We start from the raw sequence: 23,301 nt of genomic DNA, 5'->3' as shown, positions 1-23,301 counted from the left end.
AATATTGTTGAAATCAATGTATAGATAAATAGGATAAACCAATATATTTTTGTTTTTTTTTAAATGGATATGAAGGTACGGTTCCACGTGAGTGAGAACTGAGAAGAAATAATAACAAGGATTCCAAATATAAAAGATAACGTTTTTAGTGTCAGTTATTCAAAATCTAAATAAGAAAACAAAACAGTTATTGGGCCTAAAAGGGCCTCTTTTCTTATCCCTTTGTCCCACTTGCTGATGCATCAAATCAATTTTAAGAAGAAAAAAAAAATACCCATCAAAACTTTCTTAATTTTTTTTCATTTACGGGTCTAAATGGTGACACTTGACTTGAAAATTGTTGGGAAAAAGTTACGGAATAATTTTTTTGTCATATCATTTACTATATTAATCACATCATTTAGTTAAATATTAATTTTAAAAAATTTTCAATGTTATTATTATGTTTTTAGTAAATTATGAATACTTTAATATTGTAAATCAAAATTTTCATTAGTTTGCGTGATAATTATAAAAAATGATTAGTTAACTCTCGTTAAAAATCACCAAGTATATAATAATTATGATTGATAAAACTTTAAAATATATTTATTTGAGTTTCCATCAAAATACATTAATTTTCATGAGAGTTACTGTTAAGATTTTGGATAATTTTAATAATTTTAAATAATTGATTAATTTAAGAATATATGTCAGCCAGATGTATAGGTATATAGACCCCATAAAGAATCTAAAGTATTTTGAACATGATGATTGTCAAAAAAAAAAAAAAAAAAAAGAGAGAGTTCAGTATTTTGAACATTAATAATGATTAATACACCTTAATTAGCTTTGTTCTACTACGGAAAAGCAAAATAAGTTAGAGAAATTGTTAAAAATGCCCCTTTTTCAATACCTCTTTTCAAAAATGCCCCCTTTGAGAGTCCATTTTTAAGTTTGTCCTCTTTTAATTTTTAATGACCATTTTATCCTTATTTGAAACAAAATTAGGTCCACAAAATACAAAATATTTTTTGGCAGGAAAAGTGATCTCCCAATTTTCCCGCCAAAACACTTGTAAAATTTTCCCGTAAAAATTTTTCCCGCCAAAAAATTTTCCCGCCAAAAAATGTTTTTTGCGGGAAAATTTTTGGCGGGAAAAATTTACAAGGTATTTTAAAGGTTTTACGAAGTATTTACAAGTGTTTTGTAAGGTTTTACAATGTATTTTAAAAGGTTTCACAAGGTACTTATAAAGTTTTATAAGGAATTTATAACTTGTAAAAAACTTGTAAAACCTTATAAAAAACTTGTAAAATCATATAACTTGTAAAACCTTATAAAATAGCTTGTAAAATCTTATAATATCTTATAAATACCTTATAAATACGTTGTAAAACCTTTTAAAATACATTGTAAAACCTTATAAATACCTTGTAAAAAACCTTTAAAATACCTTGTAAATTTTTTCCGCCAAAAATTTTCCCGCCAAAAATTTAACGCCAAAAAAATTACGGAATCACTTTTCCCGCAAAAAAATTTTTTTGGCGGGAAAAATTTACAAGGTATTTTAAAGGTTTTTTACAAGTGTTTTGGCGGGAAAAATTGAGGGATCACTTTTCCCGCCAAAAAATATTTTGTATTTTGTGGACCTAATTTTGTTATATTTCCTTATATATTTGTGATATCTTTTATTAAAAGAAGGGTAATTTAGTCATTTTGTACATAAAAAGGGGTATTTTTAAAAATGGACAGCCAAAGGGGGCATTTTTGAAAAGGGGTATTGAAAAAGGGGCATTTTTGTGAGTCTCCCAATAAGTTATGGTTACTTATTCTTTTGTAGCTGCGTGATGAAATTTTCATTTGAATTACTAGTTCTTTTTTTTTTTTTTTTTTGCCCGGCCCGGCCCGAAGCCCGCAAAACCCGTACATATTTGAGTCCGGCCCGGCCCGGCCCGTAAAAATTCCGAGCCTATATTTTAAAGCCTGGCCCGGGCCCTAACAGGGCTACATGGCTTTTCCGGGCCTTTTTGGGTTTTTCTTCCGACAATAGAAAACAAACTTATAATTTATAATATTTCTTAAAAAAGAATTTATATATGAAACGAGTCAATCAAAATTTAAATAACCACTAACGCTAATTTAGTTTTTTAAAAAGAAAGTTAAAATCAAATAAATAATCCAAATAAATTGTTTAAACTTGTAGTAGATAAAATATAAAATCAAAATAATTCAAATTAGGTAGTAGAGCTAATATTTATTTTTTCGATTTATAGTAATACACAACAAATTTGACCAAAAAAAAAAAAAAAAAGTAATACACAACAAAAAAAACTAAGTTTATGGTTTTCAACACTATCAAAATTTTTTTTTACAACAAATCTTACAATTAAACGAAAATATTAACAAAAAAAGGTCAAAATATTTTTTAAAGGGCTTTTCGGGCTAGTCCGAGCCCGGCCGGGCTAAGCCCAAAAAATCTTTTAGCCCAAAAGGCCCGGTTTTTTTTGGACATATAATTTGAAGCCCGAGTCCGCTGTTTTTTAGGGCTGGGCCGGGCTAGCCCGCGGGCTTGGGCCCTAATTGACATGTCTACTAGTTCTTTTATAACCGAGCCTTTTGGCGATGGCTTTAAGGTGTATGAAATAGTTAAATTGTTTTTCTCCAGTATCAAATACTTAAAAGTTAAATCTTTAAGCATGCATGCGCAGCTTAGGTGCATCGTATAAAAATGCTAAAACGTTGAGTCGTTGAGAAGTAAGAGGAAAAGTCAGAAGACGAGAAACCTATCTACCGTGTTCATCATAAATCTAAAACCTTAACCAAACCTATTATATTCACCTTCAGTAGTCAATTAAAAAATACATCATCTTGGCCAAAATTATCATTTTATGCAACGGTTTAAATTGGTTGTATAAAAAATTGTTTTGTTTTCTGAAGTTAATGCAACAGTTTCCGACACTTACATTTTTGCTTATAACCGTCATGCATCTTTCTACAAAAAAGAAAAAAAGAAAGAGAACACGTTGTTTCCAGAGTTCCATGCATGGATCATTTGCTTGGTGGAGGAGCACTGATATCTATAATTGTTATGACATCGATGTTAAAGAAGAGCACAAGATTGATGACTTTCCTAGGACGCGTACACGAGTGAGTTCATGCAACCAATCACTTTTACATGAGTTCTTCAACGAAACCGAAATCTATTTGTTGTTCTTGTTAGCTTGATTACGAATTTGAAGGCAAGTTGATGAGTTCTTTCACGCAGGATACTGTAAGGAATTCTTGATGCTGCAGGGCAAATCGTTCTAGTATCTATCTGTGAATACTGGCAAAACGTTACTGATTGAAGGTTGCATACTTTTATGCCCAAGAAATGAAGATCGATCTTCCAGTGGTGGTGTTTACGCCGAGGAATAAGAGTTTCCCGGTAAAACCTTAGTCATATAAATATTTCTCTCAATAATTTTGAGTATTCTGTTGACTAACGACTTTGCAGGAAAAGAGACAAATCTTTTTTAACCCCACTTGATGCCTAAAAGTCCAAATTTATCCCTAACAAATTCTTATTATGTTTGTCATGTAGTGATTTATGTGAGATGTTAACATGACTTGTGGAAGACTGAAAATATGAATAATAAGTTTTCTTCATTTTATAATTTTTTTTATTTTTAATAGTATACAATTGGTATTGTAATTCATAGACGTTAGTTTTGCTTAAGTTTACTACTTTTCTGGAAGTTATAATAATGTGGTCATATTATGCTTGTATTTTTGCTTAAGGTTTGTTTATGTTTGTCACAGAAAAAAAAAAAAAAAAAAGAAGAGAATCTATAACAATTCGGTCAAATATAAATCACCATTTGCACATACGACATTGTATGTTACATACATATAAACAAGCACTTCAAGTGTTCATAATTTTTTAAAAAAAGAAAAAATAGAGCAACCACGTGACTAATTAATTGTTAAAGGATACATATTTTTATTTAATTAAAAATGCTATCCTCACCCAGCCGAGTTAAGAATTAGTGACAATGGCATCCTTAGAGCATGATTAACGGCAGTATATTAGGGAAATCTTAGGGAAATTTTAGGGATAAAACTGATTAAATTAATTGCATTTACTCCTTTTAAACTAAGGAACGTTCCTTAGTTAAGGAACGTTCCTTCTGTTTTTTTTTCTCTCTCTCTTTCACGAGTGTTGTCGGAGTGTTGTTCTTCTTCCACTGAAATTCACAAGATTTCCGATTATTTTCAACAAATCAGAGTGAAGCTTTCCCCAATCGGTTTGTCATGGTATGAATCTATCTATGATTGTATGAATTGATATGTGATTAGAGTTTTTAGAATTAGGGTTCATGGAATTGGGGATTTTAGGGTTATTAGTTGTTAGTAAAATTAGGGTAATTAGAATCATTAGGTTAACGAGTGTCTGTTTGTGTTGTAATACATGAGTAAAGCCGATTGTTATGATAGTAAAAGAAACTAGGCATGTTTAAAGCCGATTGTTGTCCGAGAATGTTTTTTTCATGAGTGTTGATGATTGTTTCGATTAATACTCTCTGGGATCTTTTTATAATTCATGAATTTGATAAGTTTTTGATGCTATACGCATGATTGTTAGGTTACTCTGAGATGTTTTTGTATGAATAGGCCATGAATGTTGAAAAAGAGAGTTTCTTTGATTTGTTATTGGTTGGTTAAAACTTGGGTATTGTTTCGTTTTATTTGTTCTGTGTTGTGGAATGATTAGTTGATATGTTGAACTGAGTATTGATTTTATTGCATCAGGTAAGGGAAACAGTTTTGTTGCATTGTGGATTTTTTAATGCTAATGGGGGATTTTGGATTTTGGATAAGGATAAGAGGTTTATGCAAACATGTGAAGTTGTAGTCTCGACGTGTGCTTTTGGTGGTGGAGATAAAATCTTTATGAACCTATTGGAATGTCTAAGGCATCAAGTCACAAGGTTGGTCACTTTGATTTTCTCCTGTCCACTGCTCTTTAACTGTTTCTCTTGCATATCGAGTAAGGGTTTTAAACAAAACCAATTCCAGAGATCATTATCCAATCCTGAATGAGGTTTGTGGATGCAGGTTTGCTATGTTGCGTTTTGGGATGAAGTTACTCTTGCAATACAAGAAGCAGAGGGGTCATAAGATCAATGAGAATGATCACATTGGAAAGTGGCGTATAGTGATTGTAAAGGATATGCCGTTTACAGACCAAAGGCTTACTTTCTTTTTTCAAGTGAGTTATTAGAGTTGTTGAATGTGTAAGAGAGTCGAGCTCATGTTTGTAAGTTTAGTCTAATCTCTAGAAGTCTAAGTGTGTGTAGTTAGTAGAAGAGTAACTAACTACTATAAGAATGCTATGTGTGTGATGTTGTATAGAGCTCAAATTCCACACACTAAAGATACCATGATACTAACAAGAAGCAACAATTCAAAAATTTTGGTCGAGCATATATGGCAAAAAATTTCCGAAAATCAAGTTTAAAACTATTGTGTTTTATGTCATCTATGTTATAAATTGTATCTCATGTATGTTTTAATTTGCAACAATTATTAAATTTTCTATGATTATAAATTTTATTTTTATATTAATATTTTTTTTTCTAAAAACCACATGTTAAGAGCCTACCATTAATCACACAAAAATTTTAACTCAAAAATACTATCTCTTAACAATCACTTTTACAAATAAATTACTTAAATATTGCTAAGATTAATTTTTAAGAGACTACCTATAATCATGCTCTTATTCGCAATTTCCACGAAAGTGTGCTAGAGCTCCAACCTCCATAAGATGACAAATCCGTAATTCAACTTTCTTTCAGGAGCAGAATATGTTCATTGGCTTGGGTATATAACTATATATTGCATAATCAGATTTTTTTTTACTGTATATATATATTATCCGAAGTCCATGCATACATATGGGGAAGAAGACTTTAAAGTTAGAGGTTTTGGTCTACGAAACCAAAATCTATGCCTACATTGGTTGTCGACAATATAATGAAAAATTCTCAGTAGATAATTCTATTATATTGTTGAAATCAATATCTAGAATTTTCTGATATCACTAAAATGCATGTACATGTACGGGACAATAATTTTCTGATATCCCATTACTAATGTGATATAATTATTTGAAATGATTATTGTGCACCATAATTCTTGTACATAGACGTTAGTTTTGTTTAAGTTCGCGATTTTATTGGAATCTATAGTAATGTGGTCATATTATGCTTATATATTTTTGCTTAATTTTTGCTTATGTTTGTCACCAAAAAAAAAAAAAATCTATAACAATTACTTGTAACCACTTTTTTTTTTTTTTTTTTTTTTTTTTTTTTTTTTTTGTAACCACATACTCAGTCAGTTTATACATAAATTAACCAATTAGGCGATTTAATATGATCATATTACATAGTCAGTCCAACGTTTGTGAGGGCCCTAATCAAACATTAAAATGTTGTTATCATTTTTGAATAATATAAACTCATAAACGGAAGAAAGAAGTTTAATGGTAACAACAAAGAGAATTATTAAAATCATCAAAACCAAAAAAAATTTTTTTGCCTCCGTTCTTGTTGGCAAAGACCAGAGGCAATGTTGCTTCTTCTTTTTTTTTGAACAAATGCAGACAAGTTTGCTTACTGACGAAGTTGAGTTTGCGACAAATGAAGTCTTTTTAAGAGAAAACAGAGGGGGATATATACAAGTTAAGATATGGTATGTTGTACATAAAAATAAACAAATACATACATATATAATAACTTGCACACTATATGGTACATACATAAAAGCTTTTTACCTTTTTCGTATCTCCTTTTTCTTTCCTTTCCTAAATTCTTTTATCTTTCTGATTATCCCTTTGAGTGATTTGTCTTTTCTATATTCTCATTTTTCATAATAGATAATTCGCTCAGACGCTTAAATATAAATCACATGATCAAAATAAAAAATAAATTTGAGATTTCATCAATTATTCAAATGATTTTAACACAAAATTGGTGGAAACAACATATCTAAAGTACATTAAGTTTTCTTGATAAAACAATTTTTATGTGATATTACAAAATTAACATCTCACTTCTAAGGAGTAAAGTCATGTTGTTTAAATGTTAGATATGTAAGTATTATGAAAAAACATAAACAATAATGTTTTGATGTATAAAATTTTTAAATAGCAGTTAAATTTTTAAAATAGTAGACGAGTATATATGTAATTTTAAAAGAAATATTTTTCTCGAAAAAAGATATCAAAATGTATATTTGCAGATGAGATAACATAGATGTTAGATAAATCTTCTAAAATATAATATAGTACTAAATGTATCATTTTCTATTCTATAATAATTACTTGTAACCAGTAACTACAAACTCAGCCAGTAATACATAAACCAATTAAACGATTTAATATGATCATGTTACGTAAGTCAGAAGTTTGACTCAAAACTCAATTAATTTGTAAACAAAACAAAATACAAATATAAAATATACGTCTGCCTTCTCAATTTCTCATTAATTTCCTTCTTTCTTCATCATTCAACTCTTGAACATATATTATGGAGATGTCACTTGTCACTTTGAGTTGCTAGGAAACTTCAATGGGGTTCCTCCACTATTCAGATTCTAACCTTATTTAGTTCATCCTTTTCTCTCGGCTCTCTATCTCCACACTTGTTTCTCGCCTTTACTAATGGCCGTCACTGATTATTTCGCCGGTGAAATAGCGACGGAGCTTTTGAAGCAGCTCTTTCTGATATCTGCGAGAGCAGGCCGGTATAAAAACACTGCCGACAACCTCAGCACTTTGATTGAGAACATTCAACCAACGATCAAAGAGATCCAGTACAGTGGAGTTGAGCTGCCTGCTCACCGCCAGGCTCAAATCCGTATACTCTTTGAGTCTCTAGAGAAGGGCAAGAAACTCATGGACAAATTCTTAACATGCAATCGCTGGAATATGATTCGACAGTTATATCTCATGAAGAAAATGGAGAAGTTAGAGAGGACTCTCTCTGATTTCTTTAGGGCTTCCATTTTGACACACATCCTCGCCGATCTTCATCTTCTACGAGCCAATTCTGATGAACGTTCCCATGAGGTTGACGTTTTCTTATCTATATATCGATTTATTTGATTTCTTCTCTGTCTTGTGAATTCTTGTTAACAAAGTTGAAGACCATCTACACTCGTTTCTTTTGCAGCACGTCACATCAACCAAAGGGTGTGACTATGGACTTGGCTCAATTCAGTACCAGCACCTCCAGCCCAACCTAGACATGGATATGCGGGTCACCATTTTGGAGACTGAATTCCGCACCTTCTCCAACAACGTCACCAACAACATGCTGGCGATGAAGCGAGCGCAGGATGTGTTACTACGAGCCAACGGCATTGACCCTGAGACCCTCCTACCGATGGTGTCTCGTCCTGCAGCCTCCATGAATCCTCCTGCTTTAGCAGATACGACTTAGGATACTTGTAAGCCACTCAACCTTGCGGATATGGATGGCCAATCGATTGCGGACTACTTGGAGGACTACGATCTTTAAAACCAAATTGCTTTCGATTTATGTTTTTCAAATTTAACAAATTATGTTTGGGTCACAATTTTAAGCTTCTTGTTTTTTTCCCAGACGTTACAATTGACCTTACTTTTTACGTATTAAAGAGATAATTGGTTAAAAAAATATAATTACATTATACACCTCAAATCAGCAAGTTCTACATGATGAATGAAGCCCAATTAATATCAAAAAAACCCTTTTAGTAGCTGAAGGAATCATATTGTATCTCTAACAAAAAGGCTTCTAACAAAATGATGTCATCCAAATGGGTTCCAAAATATGTGGTCTCTCAAGAGCTATGTCGTTCAGGTTGTCTCTCTGGTCTCTCAAGAGCTATGACTTTCAGGTTCTCTCTCTGCTCTCTCACACACCTTTTTCTGCATCCGGGAACTGAAGAAAGCAGAGCACACGTCGGGGAAAGGCGGGAAATTGAGCGTTGATCCACAAAAGTTTGTTTCCCAAGGTTTCTCTGACATCAATGCTTTCTTCCTAGATCTCTTCGTCTTCTTGCTTATTGCTGCAAGAAAAACTTCATAATCTATGGCGCTAGTCTCAAGTTTTTCATCGCCATAAGGATCAAAAAGAACATATTCATGGCTCCTGTTTACATATGCGAGAAGTGGCTGAGACTTTTTACCATCTTCCACAAATGAAAGCGTTCCTCCCCTGGCCTGGGATAGACATTGTGATCAAGAAACTTAACGGTAATGAGAGAACTTTGATCAAAATCCTTAAAGGTAGAAGAATATACCTTCATTACAGTCCAAATAGCTACTGGTTTAGGGCCTGACCCATCAAACAAGAGGATAGCACCATCTTTCCCGCAGAACATTTGTCCGTTAGATTTTACCAACCTATCAGATTCTGGAAGCCATGTTAATACTGCAAAGTATGGCGAGCCCACTTCAGTGGCAATGGCTGCAAATAAAAAAGGAAAAGGAAACATACTTAGACAACCAAAGAATTAAGATTTCATGTTAAAAAAGAAAGAAAAGATAAATAATAAACCTTCTATGTATAATCTATAAGACCATGATAAGCAGAACGTCATCAAATCCCAGACAGATAAGTGCGGTGTGGAACCATGGGATGCAGCAATAAGGAAGCCTCCTCCAGTGAATGAGAGTTCCATAATTGTCTGAAACATTTACATATCATTTAAGGTTTCAACACTGGCTGTAGTTAATCAACATGGAATTACTTTTGTATGTTATAGAAGTCTTACCGCATTTGCCTTTCCAACTACATACAAGAGTTCGTTCTTTAACGGGTGCCAGATCGTAATAACTGTTTTAGCCGCAATAGCCAGACAAGAACCATCCCCGGAAAAAACAGCAGCTGTTATTGGCGTTCTCCTGAAAAATATTTCATCAATTTCCATTCAGATCACAACGACTAAGTGATGAGAGATGTTAAAGGTTCCTAATCTTTTACTTGTAAGAGCCATCTCCATGACATATCCAGTTTGAATCCTCAGGTGTCAGATTCTTGTCGCTATTGCAAACCCAAATCTTGAAAGACATTAACTCACATCAGTAACACAAAGGTCAAACGATATTCCAAGGAAATGATCCATTATCCACTATACTGTAAAAAAAAATCTACCTTGAAGTCCCCAGCAGAAGATATACTAACAGCCATGGAACGGGCGGGGTTAAGGGCAATGGCTGTGATAGCAGCTTCCCTGTAAGAAATACAGACGGATAAAAAGTAACTCTCACGATGAGAATCAAATAGTCTGAAAGTTTATAAAAACATAAAAGTAAAAAACCTGTGAGGTTGATTTATGACTGTCGATAAGCTGAAAGTTTTGCTGTCCGGTACAAACACCCAAAACTTGAGAGAAACTAAGCCTTCACTGAAATTGCTTGCAGCAAATCTGGCATCAGCTGTAGTCATCACTGAGCCATTCCGAGAGAGAGCAACCGCAGTCACGAGAACCTATTTTCCATAATTCTTCAAATTATTACAAAACAGAAAGAGAGCAGATCCTTTACTAGTAACAGCTATGTCATCTTACAGAGAAGAAACAAAATGTACTAACCCGGACTTCATCACCGTCTGGATGATGATTTCTCTCGCAAATTTGAACCTGCATATGTTAGGTTTGTTAAATAGTAAAACCATACAACTATCAGATACAAAACTCAATAAGCCTTTTAGGATGCTAACCTCTGAAATTTCATGGTCACTTAAAAGGTTGTAGAGTTGAACACGATGATTCTCTGCACAGAAAGCAGCTATACCGGAAGAACGATCAATGGACACAGTTCTGGTGAGGCATATATCCCTCGTTTTAACGTAGCATATAAACCCGTGACGCTCTGATCTCCGAGGCTATTACATAGTAAGAACACAATATGCATGTGAAGTTAACTCCAATAGAAACGTAATCCAATAGGAGCATTCTTAAACCAACATAACAAAGTAAAAATTTCAACGAACCTTGATTCCAGATATCGTTCTCAGTATCTCCATGGAAGGCATTTTTGAAAGATGAATCTGATTATCTGCACAAATCACCTGAAACTTCTTGATCTTAGTAGAGTTAATGAAACATTTCCTTTGCTTTCTGCAGGTTGTATATTACGGACACCTAGATTGTAAGCGGAAAAACTCTGACTTACAGAAGAAAGAGTTGGATCTGAAGAGGAGATGAAATACAACAACGGGGATCCAATCTTTGGCAAAAGTTTCTTTTTCCTTGTATCTAGCTCCCAAACAACAAAAACACCTTCCTTTACCCCTAAAAGAGTCACAAGCAAAGGAAATATAGCATAAGAACTCAATATATATACGTTCTGACACATGAATTCATTATCCACACACAGAGATACAGTCACTATTAACTCAGTCTCACCAGAATACAACAGTGCTCCATCTGAAGAGAAATTAAGGACGGTTACTTCAGCGGAGTGCCAGTTGAATGCAGTGCAAGATTCAGGATCACCTTCACTTTTCACTGAAGTAAGTTCTCCATTACCAATATCCTTCCAAATTAACACTCTTCCTTTTACATCACCGGCTGCTAATATTCTCTGATTGGGATGGAAAGCAAAAACAGTAATCAACTCTGTGTGATGTAATGTCGTCTCCTTTGGCTTGAGATGCTCTGATGCCCCAAGAGAGGCATTCCATATATGTATATTGCAACTATGACAGACGCCGAAAAAATCTCCTAAGGGACTTAGAACAATAGGTTTTGGTTCTTCCATCTGCTCATAAACAAAAATGATTGAACCTTTCAAATCTAACGCAAGGCTAATCGAAAAATGGTTAAATCCACAAATCTGACCTCTTTCAAAATGTCTCCACTAGGAAGAGGCTCTTCAGTGAGATCATATCTCCGGATTTGTCCAAACAAATCACTGGACACACTTGAATAGTCCTCAACCGAAACATAAGCAATCACGGAGTGTGACACGTGAGATGGAATCATCACCTACAAAATCCCAACAGATATATACACTTAAGAAAAGGGGAAATTGAAATTTATCAAATTTTTGTTTAAAGGCGGCAAAGTATGGAACTTTAACAGACCAGAGAGTGAATTGGAAGGTGGGTATCAAATGTCTTCAAAAGCTTCGGCTCCGAGAACTCCCAAATCCGAATTTTCCCATCGAGCGACGAAGTCCAACAGTAACTGTGGGTCTCGTTGGACGCCATATCAACAATCACAGTCGTCACAGGTGCTGTATGATCCTCGAGTGAAGTAATCTTAAAAACACAACACGCATACAAAAATGAGAAGAGTGAGAGCAAAGAGAAACCCTAAAAGGAAGGATACTCAAGAGATAAACCACCTTTAAGCCAGTGGCGACGCGGTAAACAGAGACGGTGTTGGCTGTGCATAGAAGAAGCTTCTTTGCGTCTTTCGAAAACGCCGGAGCGGAAGTTATGTTGTTTCTTCCGCCGCGAATCATTTTCCTTCAACTCACGGAGGTTCTGACAAGACGAAAACATCTTATCGGCGATTAAAAATAGATTTTGCTACTTTTTTCCGACGAAAACATTTCCGTCGCAACAATGTGCCCAGTTTCCGAGGATATTATGTCTGTGACCAAATTGCGACTTGTACTTAGTAGTATATGCTTGTAGTTACAATTACTTCGTAATAGCTTAATTTGACGACTTGTGAATTTCATAAACTCTAAGAATAGAGTAATAACTCATAAATATGCACCAAGAGTTCATCTGGCTAAGTTCTAGGTAAAAATAATTCGATTAAAAAGTTCTTGTGTTGATCGCATTATTATTCCTAGCCTTACTAATTTCCTATTTATAAACTCTTACCATTAACAACAAGGCAGGCTTATTGGACTCCGTCGGATTTCATTGAAGCTTAAAGAATTGGCGACTTTTCCAGCGATTACCGGTGGTTTGGAGTTCCTTCCGGTGTCAGTCGGTAACCGGCGACGACGCCGGCTGTCCACGTGTTCCCACTTTCCTTATGTGTCCCACGTGGCTCTGTGATGTCTGCTCTCAATCTCTCTCTTCCTTCATGTTTGGGTTTCGCTTCTTGGACTAGGCTTTCACCTTGTTGGGCCTCGGCCTGTTTTGTTTTTCTGTTTTATCTTAATAAAATAAGACGGCGGAAAAAAAAAAAAAAAAAAAAAAAAACTCTTACCATTTTTTAAATAAAGGCTTATGAAACCTTATAAAGTTCGTATAAAGAAACCTTAGATAAATGTGCAGCATAAATCATCACCCCCAAATTTGACAAGAAACCTTATAAAGTTCGTATCTTCTAATTGAAATTAAAAAAGAAATTCAAATCTTAACAAATGAGTTCGGTGAAAACATCTATTAATCTACTATACATTTTTGCAACACTTTTTAGGGTTCCTAATCGGGTCAAATTTTGTTTAATTTTGACCCGGAAATCTTCAATCGGATCTTTCCTTATTTTTGACAAAATTAAAAAACGAAAATTAATCAATAAAATCTAAAAATATATATTTTCTCAACTAATTACTATACCTAAACTCTTTATTTATGGCATATTCTCTACAATTTTTATAGATATAGAAATCAAATATGATTATTTAATGCTAATATAACAAATTTGAACTAATTTCCTAAAACCTCTCTACCTAATTAAAACATAAATATATGATTCTCATTTCACTTTTATATGATCTTATATTTATATTATTTTGAACTATTATAAAATATATATACTTAATAAAAAAATTTGATTTTTTCTGCATATGCTATGATTCAATTTTTTTAAAACGGACATATATTACTCAATCGATGAAGAAAAAAGTATGTGTACAATCTATATTAACATTTTTGAAAAACAAATTTGCGTAATCAGGTCGTATTTTTTTTTTTACTCTGACCCGGAATTGAGTCATTCAGATATTTTCTTAATTTCTACAATTATCTAAAACGGGACAATATACCACGGTGAAATCTTAAAATTAACAAATCGAAATACAATTATTTAGTATTTTAATATACATTTTAAAATGTTTTTACGGGTTGGTCTATAAACACATCAAATATTTTAAAATAATATACATCAATTATTTAATATATATATATATATATATTATAGAAACTATTTGAAAGCAAACTTTTAAATTGACTCGAATTATATGTCTTTTAAATAAAAGTGTTATTAAAAGAAATAACAAAATGATGTTTAATTTTACGGGACATGATTATATGGTGGGACGGGTCGGATTTGGATTGATATTAATACGGGATAATATATCACGGGTGAAATCCTGGGATTAACAAATCAAAATACAATTATACAATTTTAAACACAAAACAAAACAAATACAACTTAAAATTTTCATTTTTAGTTACAACGCATGTGACTCGACATATACAACAAAAAATATTATATACAACAAATTCATCAGTTTATAAAAAGACAAAAAAAAATAAATAATTAACCCGCGGTGTACCGCGGGTAACAATCTAGTTTATTATACATTTTTGCAACAGTTTTTAGGGTCCCCAATCGGGTCGGATATTTTTCAATTTTGACCCGGAATTTTGTCCAATCGGATCATTCCTTATTAGATATTTTGACCCGAATTATTTTCAATCGGATCTTGACTAAGTATATTACACAATAAATGCAAATCCTATCGTATCCTTAATTTTGGTATCCAATTAAAAGCATATTCTCTCAATATATTCTATCAAATCAAGATTTCCTAAACAAAATTATCTACAATCTTCCATCATATTAAATAGAATCTATATTGTTACTTCACGAAATTGTAATCCTCCCTTAAATTTCTCTCACATTCATTGTTAGTTTCCCGTATCTTTGATATTCTACTTCTCCCCCAAGATTTTTCTCAACTCGATTTGACCTTAACCCTAGACATCTAAGTTCTCTATAAATATTTCTATTCATTCTATTTTCTACATCATCAAGCAATTACCTCATTTCTTCATATTCTCCTTCATTCATCAAATCTAGCAATGACGGCTTCCTTTGCTTTTCTCAGAGAGGACAACATGGCAAGCTGAAGTGAGGGTTCTTCATACCTGAAAATCATACACAACAAGAATTGGTGAGACCTTGGACATGGTGTTGGCTGATGTGTAAGTAAGCTTCAAAATTGAGTCTATAGTATCATTATTCTTTTTAAAACATCATATGCAAATACTCACATATTTTTTTTACAGAGAACAATTCAAGCCAACCAATCATCACAACACGGGATTCCTCTATCAAACTGTTGTTACATGGGTTGATCCTCTGTCCGATTTTCACACGGATACAATCTCGCTCTTTTTCATTTGAATGTGGTTATTCTTATCTTTCTTAATATTTCATGCGTAAATATTATATCAATACTTGGATACCTACTTTACATAATAAATTTGTAATCAGCAACACTGATAATATTTACGTCAAACAAAGCCAAATGAAGAAAACTATTAATATAACATTCATGAGAACATAAACCAAAACGAAAATCACTATATTTGAACCATGTTACTATATTTCGTCTGATTCTTATAATTGTCACATGCCCTTAAATTGCAGCATCATTACTTGAGTCTAATTACCAAACGAAGAGTCTAACTATATTCTCTGCAATTGCAGTGTATTTAAAAACTAAACAAGTTATTAGGAACCACTTAGCAAAAGATAAAAAAACAAGAGATCACCCAAATTCTATCATCATATCAATAGAAAAAGATCACAAAACACGACTAAACTATTCAAAATACAATCCCAGAAACATGAATTTCTATTTACTCAAATAGACTAAAATACCTTTGTTGGGGTGTCTTTAAGAATTGAATCGAAGTTGGCAGTGTTCAATTCAACAGCTTTGTCGTTTTTTATTGGCGATTACAAAGTCGATCGGCGAATCAACCGCGAGCTCGGGGAAGAAGACGCAGGCGATTACAAGGCTGGTGAATAAAAGCATATGTTCAAAGACATCAAATCGAATCAAAGCGCCATGTTGAAGACGAACCCTTCTCTGAGATTTCAAAGCTTTTCTTCCTTTTTTTCTCAATAGAGAGAGAAGACAAAAGGATCTACTCAAAGCTTCCGGAAAGAGTAAACAAAAAGAAAGGAAAACAATCGGTTGCTAAATGAAAAAAAAGAAATAACAGAGAAAGAATAAAAAAGAAAAAAGGAAATCTTTGAATTCGAAGATGTTAGTGACGGAAGATGATGCTCGCTCCTTCGTTTAGAATCGTGCGAAAAAATTAAAGCTATCGGTGGTTGTCCAAGAAAAAGCGACAATCGACGACGACAGAGAGAGGAGGAGTGGTTTGCTGCGAGCTCTGAGATTTGTCGTGGAGGAGTGCTCAGGCAGGAGTAAGGACAACATCAATTCTTCAAAGCCCAACAATATCAATTCTTCAAAGCCCATAAAAACAGCCCATTATTAGTCAGATCAAATAAAATTAACAAAATTTATAATTTTTAGTTATAACAAAAAAATAGAAGGTGTACCCAAAATCAAACATAAGTTTATACCAAAAAACGTAAAAAAATTAATACAATAATATCATAAGTTTATAATAATAAATAAATATATATTTATTTATTTATTTATCCTGCGGTATACCGCGGGTCAAATACAATTATTTCGTATTTTAAGATACAATTACAAATTGTTTTTACGGGTTGGTCCAAAAACACACACTAATTGAAAAAATTATTTATTCTTTTAAATTGACTCGAACTATATGTCTTTTATATAAAAGTAATACAAAAAATAACAGAATAATGTTTAATTTCAGATCACGGATTATATGGTGGTACGGATTTGGGTCGATATTAATACGGGACTATATACCACGGGTTAAATCCTAGAATTAACAAATCAAAATATAATTATACAATTTTAAACATTAAACAAAATGAATACAACTTAAAATTTTAATTTTGTAGATAAAACGCATGTGACCCGCAGTGTATAATAAAAAATATTATACACAACAAATTCCTCAGATTATAAAAAATAAAATAAAAACAAATAATTAATCTGCGGTGTACCGCGGGTAATATCCTAGTTAACTAATACAATCAGTAGATACACGTACGACGATGTATTCATACGCAATTGAAATCGAAAATTGGTATTTTACTAGTATGACAAAAACAGGGGTTGTTTTTTAAAGCTCCGATTGATAATCCATAATAGCGGAATAAAGTATTTTAATGCGATTATGTAAATAATTTGTCAATAATTTTTTTTTATAATCACATTAAAAACGATATGTTTCGTCTAAAAATTAAGTAAATTAGAGCCGTAGAAAATGGAAAAAAAATATCAAACTACTCTTTATCAGTTCTTTATCACAAACTGAATTAGCCATCCAATTTTCTGAATAAAGTTTTGACATAAATTTTCAGAATCTAAAGTATTTTTAGCATGAATAATGATGAGTGCACCTTAATTAGCTTTGTTATAGTACAGAGAAGCCAAAAATTATGGTTATTTTTCTTTTTTAGCATCGTGATTAAATTGTTTTTATAACCGACCCTTTTGGCGATGGCTCTAAAAGGTGTGAAAAAATTGTTTTTCTCCAGTATCAAATACTTAATCTTAAAGCATGCATGCGCAGCTAATTAGGCGCATCATATAAAAATACAAAGAAAGTCGAGAAATAGATGAAAAGTCAGAAGCCGAGAAACCTATCCACCGTGCTGTTCATTATTAATCTAAAATCTTAACCAGACCTATTTTATTCACCTTAGTCAATTGAAAATACATCATCTTAGCCAAAATAATCATTTTATGCAAAGGTTTAAATTGCTTGTATCAAATTTTTTTTTTTATTTTCTGAAGAATTAGCTAAAACAATTAAAAAAAAAAAAGTCCATACCATTACATAGACAACCCCTATAAGCACATTTTTTAAGTACAGAAAAGACAATCCAACGAGAATTTACATTTGAAGTTATATTTTTTTCTTGCTAAAAGACATTTACATTTCAAGTTTTGTGTGTTCGTGTTCCATCCTTAATTTAATACTATCACACAATGAAATTGGAATAAGTTAACATTTGCAAGATGAATCTATATATTTAAGGTAGAAACACATGCATGGCGCTCCTTTTCAACGAAAGTCGGGGGAGGGGGGATTCCGGGAACTGGGAATCAATGATTATAATTGTACTTTCAATTATTTTTTATACCCTTAAATATCTTTCATCATTACAACCTACCAACAAGCTTTGTTTTCCCATAACTAATTATTTTAACAAGTCCTTAATTAGTCAATAATAGCTCTTCTTTAATCATGCCATTTACTCTCAGACCCGACGACCCCTAGATTCCCTTAGAAAGTTTGGATGCCAAGTGTTAGATTCATATATTCAAACAGTGTTAAATGTTTTACACTTCCACACTTTGTTTGTTTTTTATGCAACACTTAAAATTTTCAAATGTTAACATATACTCCACTTTGTCAAATTTTGTCTATCATAATATAAATATGATTTTTTATAATTTTCTAACAAATTCGGATAAACCAAAAGATTTTAGACAAATTTTACATATATATAATACACATCATTTTGCAACAATTGTTTTATATATATTATAGTATAATGGAAGAAATATGTTGTATGAATTTATTTTTGCTAACTATACATTGACGTTCTCTAATTTTTCTAAGGTCAAATTAGATGACCGTAAAATCTTCCGATTTAATTTCGTAATATGAAAACATTTCAATTAATCAATTCAAGAAATAATGCTATTCAAGTATTCTATAGTGGCCAAATGTATCACACGAGTCATCAGTTTATGCGGAAGAATTAATCCAAACTTCTAAAACTTATCCAGTTTATCATCTTACAAAAAATGATCACGCTATATATTTAGTATCTTATTGAAATAGTTCTTGTAAGGCTATAAAGCTTCTTTAGGATGCATGTGAATGAATTATGCTTGCTTTCTTGTACAAACCTTTAGCTAATTTCGGCGCACGTTCATACACTTCGTAATCAAATTGTAGTTTGATATATATATATATATATTTGTATATGAAAATCATTTAATTACATCAAAATGATATAAATTTTTAACCCATATTTCCTTGTAAATTATACTTATACACGTTTCTGCTTCAGAGGACTAATATTCAAATATATATATATATATATATATATATATATATATATATATAGAGGATACAAAAGATATTGGTTGTGCCTCCTGTTGATTTTGTATAAATGTTTTTTTACTAACTAAAAAAAGTTATCTGTTATAGAGTGTTATATATTAGTAGAAGAGATTGGGTACAACCGTACAAGCAAACTCTCTACTATATATTGTGTGGATATCAAACTGCCATATCACTTCCCAATAACAATGTGAATCACAAAGCTGAAGCACCATATTACACATTATGATAGATTATCTATTATGGGCTGGTAAAAGTCATAATCTCAAAAAATCAATTTTCTTTTATATTTTTTGATTTAAAATAACACATATATAACGAATATATGAGGATGTAACACAATTCATTTAGTAACAATTATTTTTGAGTTGGAAACGTCTGAAATTTGTTATGAATTGATTTTTTGAGTAACTTTACGTCTTTACCACTAATCTACTTCTGTTTAAAATAAATTTCGGCTACTTTCTTTCTTTCTTTCGTTTTGTTGTAACTTGTAAATGAATGTTTGCTAACAAAAGCACAAAATCCAACTCATAAACTAGTACTAGATACTGATAGTTTTTAAAATATCCAGGCAATTAATCGGTTGATTCTCTTGTTTTCTTTTTTATGTTTTGACGATTCGTTCTCCAAAATCAAATGGGAAGAAGAGCGAATAATTTACTTAACCTTCACGTTTTCCATTTATTACCCTGTCGTTTTTAGACTGCCATTTTACTATTCCAATGCCTCTTTCACCACTCTTTCTCTTATCCATTCAATCTCTTGATTTTTTACATTTTCCAAGTTTTACACTATAATTTAAAAAATACTATATCTAGGCTTCCTAGATCAATCATACGAACTTGAGATAACTAAACTTTTATTTAAGATTTTACTTTGATGATCTCTTATAATCGTATTTTACTACTAGTATTATTCATGGTATTCTGAAAAACCTTTTTTCTGACATAATTTTAAATCAGCATTCATCATTTTTTCTTCCAACAGGATTCATTTTTTTTGGGTAAACAGGAATGTTTCAGATATTAGAAATTTTGATACTTCCAATCTTTGTAAGAGATATTAGGACACAAATCTTTATCGAATTATACCATATATACCATATTGTAGTTTCTATATAGAAAATAAAATTTCTAATTGATATGAATGACAACATTTTGGTAGTTTAGACTGTTTAGTGTTTCATAAGTTACTTACATGTACAGTTTTTTTCTTTTTTTTAATCATAGTGCAATGTACGATTATGAAATGGTAAACCATTATTTAGGTTATCAATCTAGCTCTTTTTGATTATTCCGCTAATATGCCGTCACTATACATCTCCAACATATTTTTGTATTTGTTTTTTAAAATAAAATAACTCTATTTTAGAGTTAAGTTTTACTCCAGCTCTATTTTATTTCCAATTTCTAAAATAGAGATCTAATGTAAATTGAAAATAGAAATATATAAAAAAAAGTAGAGATTTTATTTTAAAGTTAAAAAGATATAGAATAAAAAAGATTTTTGTTTTAAATAGAGTATATAAAAAAATGTAGATATAGAAATGGAGATAGTCTAAGAAAATAAGAATATAATTTTTGTTTTACCGTCTAAATATAACAATAAAAAAAAACAGATGTACTATGTTTGTAAAGAAAAACTTACGTCATACAGAATCTTAGAAGGTCCCACAAACCCAAACCACAAATGAAAACCCCTTCTATAAATTCCAATTCTTTCCCTCACACACAAAAGAACATTTTCTCCAAAAGTAATACTACATATCTCTCACTCTTTAGTCTCTCCACTCTTAAAAAACATTTTCCAATCCATCATCCATCAAAAATGGAGGCTCATCCACACAACAAAACCGACCAGAGCAAGCATATCATCCTCGTACACGGTCCCATCATCATCGGAGCTGGCCCTTCCGGTCTTGCCACTTCAGCATGTCTCTCGAGCCGTGGAGTCCCTTCTTTGATCCTAGAACGGTCGGACTCAATAGCATCTCTATGGAAATCAAAAACCTACGACCGACTCAAACTCCATCTCCCAAAGCACTTTTGCCGGTTACCCCTCTTGGATTTCCCCGAATATTTCCCAAAATACCCTTCCAAAAACGAGTTTTTGGCCTACCTTGAGTCCTACGCTTCCCACTTCCGCATCGTCCCAAGGTTCAACAAGAACGTCCAGAACGCAGCTTTCGATTCTTCCTCCGGTTTTTGGAGAGTAAAGACTCATGATAACACAGAGTACCTCTCCAAATGGCTTATCGTGGCCACCGGTGAAAACGCTGATCCATACTTCCCCGAGATTCCAGGGAGAAAGAAGTTTTCCGGCGGAAAAATCGTTCACGCGAGTGAGTACAAAAGCGGCGAAGAGTTCCGGCGGCAGAAAGTTTTGGTCGTCGGTTGTGGAAATTCCGGCATGGAAATTAGCTTAGACCTTGTCCGACATAACGCATCTCCTCATCTTGTTGTCCGAAACACCGTAAGCAAAAACATGTTTTTTCATTACATTTTTGAAATTTCTCTATCGTTTTTTTTCAATATCAATTACATGTTACCACCATTTCACGTAGGTTCATGTGTTGCCAAGGGAGATACTTGGGCTGTCAACATTTGGAGTTGGGATGACACTTCTCAAATGCTTACCCTTAAGGCTTGTTGACAAGTTCTTGCTATTGATGGCCAATCTTTCGTTTGGAAATACCGACCGGCTGGGTCTTCGCCGACCAAAAACGGGTCCGCTTGAGCTAAAAAATATCACCGGAAAAAGTCCGGTCCTCGATGTCGGAGCTATGTCTCTCATCAGATCTGGCATGATTCAGGTGAGTAATTAAGTTTTGAACTGTAACTCTTTCTATTTATTTGTTTTCTTTTCTATTTTAGTGACAATTTTGCGTAGCCTAGTGCGGGCATTTTTTGTAATTTATTTATAAATTTATATCTCTAGTATAGCCCACGGAATCATATTGTATTAGCCAACTTTCTAAAAAAACCGTGTTAATGTGGAAACTGGTAAGGACAAAAGAACTTGTTTTTAAATGTTACTTTGTTGAGTTTTTTTTTGGCCTTAAAGAATGTTTTCTTGTTCACGGTAACAGAAAAAAGTTAATTTTTGTTTGTAGCATTTTCTATTTATGCTTCCGTAAACCAATTTTCTTTTGCTCGTCGCCGTCATGATTCCATAAACCATGTTTCCGAGTTACTCGTTTCTTACTTTCTTCTGTTTCTTAATAATATTCATCAGTCTTTATTGTCAAGAGCTTAAACAAATAATAAATCTAAATACATGAATTGATAAAGTCATACGCACATATATATACCTAATATTTGTGTGTTGTCTTTTCTTATTGTTAAAAAAATGAAGATAATGGAAGGTGTAAAGGAAATGACAAAGAATGGAGCAAAGTTTATGGATGGTCAAGAAAAGGACTTTGACTGTATCATATTTGCCACTGGTTACAAAAGCAACGTGCCTACTTGGCTTCAGGTATGCTTCACATCTATAATTCCCACTCATAACTAATAATTAATTAAAACAAAATTAACATCAACTTTTTCTATTATTAGGGAAGTGATTTTTTCACGGACGATGGGATGCCGAAAACGCCGTTTCCTAACGGCTGGAGAGGAGGGAAAGGATTGTACACAGTTGGGTTTACGAGGAGAGGACTCCTTGGAACGGCGTCTGACGCCGTTAAGATCGCTGGCGAAATTGGTGACCAGTGGAGAGACGAAATCAAGGGGTCCACCAGGAATATGTGCAGTTCTCGTTTTGTCTTTACCTCTAAATCCTAATTTGCGTTTCTCACATTTTTTTTTTCCAAGTTACCACCTAATTTTGCATATTGTAAATCGAAGAAATAAACTTGTATATGTTTTTTATAGCCAAAGTAGAAGACTGACAAAGCTACTAACTCTCTTAGAGCATCATTAACGGTGGTATACTATGAAATTTCTTAAAAGACAAAAAAAAATAATATTTTAATTTTACAATTATATTTTAATTTTTTAATACAAATTGACCATTGCTACAACTGTACGTGTCTTAAGGTTTGTAAGAATGTCTCTTGTATAAGAGCTTTTATTGCTTCTCTCTTCTTTCTCTTAACTTT

At 32.5% G+C, this 23,301-nt stretch overlaps 3 protein-coding genes and 1 long non-coding RNA gene across 7 annotated transcripts; 3 read left to right on the top strand and 1 right to left on the bottom strand.

Moving 5' to 3' along the window:
* The first annotated feature begins 4,105 nt into the window (after positions 1-4,105).
* LOC9305338 lies at positions 4,106-5,443 on the top strand. Its single transcript, XR_002330766.1, has 3 exons — positions 4,106-4,278; positions 4,774-4,952; positions 5,080-5,443. It is a non-coding gene; the product is annotated as an uncharacterized LOC9305338 (long non-coding RNA).
* A 2,030-nt stretch (positions 5,444-7,473) lies between these two features.
* Positions 7,474-8,632, top strand: LOC9303309 (probable disease resistance protein At4g33300). The gene is made up of 2 exons (XM_002869220.2): positions 7,474-8,098; positions 8,202-8,632. The coding sequence occupies exons 1-2, from the start codon at positions 7,691-7,693 to the stop codon at positions 8,469-8,471; spliced, it is 678 nt and encodes a 225-aa protein (XP_002869266.1). The 5' UTR covers positions 7,474-7,690; the 3' UTR covers positions 8,472-8,632.
* A 42-nt stretch (positions 8,633-8,674) lies between these two features.
* LOC9305337 (WD repeat-containing protein 75) lies at positions 8,675-16,439 on the bottom strand. Of its 4 annotated transcripts, XM_002867190.2 has the most exons (18): positions 15,820-16,439; positions 14,975-15,080; positions 12,858-13,138; positions 12,368-12,509; positions 12,105-12,281; positions 11,860-12,006; positions 11,425-11,779; positions 11,192-11,310; positions 11,010-11,087; positions 10,737-10,901; positions 10,609-10,656; positions 10,336-10,505; positions 10,170-10,248; positions 9,999-10,075; positions 9,790-9,919; positions 9,573-9,702; positions 9,316-9,482; positions 8,675-9,235 (listed from the first exon to the last, which is right to left on the bottom strand). In XM_002867190.2, exons 4-18 carry the CDS (start codon positions 12,485-12,487, stop codon positions 8,891-8,893), a joined length of 2,307 nt encoding a protein of 768 aa, XP_002867236.1. In that variant the 5' UTR covers positions 12,488-12,509; positions 12,858-13,138; positions 14,975-15,080; positions 15,820-16,439; the 3' UTR covers positions 8,675-8,890. The 4 variants fall into 4 exon arrangements, with proteins under 4 accessions (XP_002867236.1, XP_020874934.1, XP_020874935.1 ...); XM_021019275.1 differs by having other exon boundaries at positions 12,368-13,138; XM_021019276.1 differs by having other exon boundaries at positions 12,368-13,129.
* Positions 16,440-20,752: 4,313 nt separating this feature from the next.
* Positions 20,753-23,116, top strand: LOC9305336 (probable indole-3-pyruvate monooxygenase YUCCA1). The gene is made up of 4 exons (XM_002869219.2): positions 20,753-21,671; positions 21,763-22,011; positions 22,554-22,676; positions 22,757-23,116. The coding sequence occupies exons 1-4, from the start codon at positions 20,889-20,891 to the stop codon at positions 22,982-22,984; spliced, it is 1,383 nt and encodes a 460-aa protein (XP_002869265.2). The 5' UTR covers positions 20,753-20,888; the 3' UTR covers positions 22,985-23,116.
* Positions 23,117-23,301: the final 185 nt, after the last annotated feature.

The sequence above is a fragment of the Arabidopsis lyrata genome (assembly GCF_000004255.2).
Source record: "Arabidopsis lyrata subsp. lyrata unplaced genomic scaffold ARALYscaffold_7, whole genome shotgun sequence".
NCBI lineage: Eukaryota > Viridiplantae > Streptophyta > Magnoliopsida > Brassicales > Brassicaceae > Arabidopsis > Arabidopsis lyrata.
The sequence above is the reverse complement of the archived record's forward strand: the minus strand, read 5'-3'. Positions and strand labels throughout refer to the sequence as shown.

Bases quoted from the DNA above. Each gene is read 5' to 3' on its own strand.
- LOC9305336 (XM_002869219.2), top strand. From the start codon at position 20,889: ATGAAAACCCCTTCTATAAATTCCAATTCTTTCCCTCACACACAAAAG. The intron at 21,672-21,762 runs GTAAGCAAAAAC...CATTTCACGTAG, and splicing joins ATCTTGTTGTCCGAAACACC to GTTCATGTGTTGCCAAGGGA. The intron at 22,677-22,756 runs GTATGCTTCACA...TTCTATTATTAG, and splicing joins ACGTGCCTACTTGGCTTCAG to GGAAGTGATTTTTTCACGGA.
- LOC9303309 (XM_002869220.2), top strand. From the start codon at position 7,691: ATGGCCGTCACTGATTATTTCGCCGGTGAAATAGCGACGGAGCTTTTG. The intron at 8,099-8,201 runs GTTGACGTTTTC...TTTCTTTTGCAG, and splicing joins CTGATGAACGTTCCCATGAG to CACGTCACATCAACCAAAGG.
- LOC9305337 (XM_021019275.1), bottom strand. From the start codon at position 12,487: ATGATTCGCGGCGGAAGAAACAACATAACTTCCGCTCCGGCGTTTTCG. The intron at 11,780-11,859 runs GTCAGATTTGTG...GTTTATGAGCAG, and splicing joins GTGGAGACATTTTGAAAGAG to ATGGAAGAACCAAAACCTAT. The intron at 10,902-11,009 runs GTTCGTTGAAAT...ACTATGTAATAG, and splicing joins GAACGATATCTGGAATCAAG to CCTCGGAGATCAGAGCGTCA.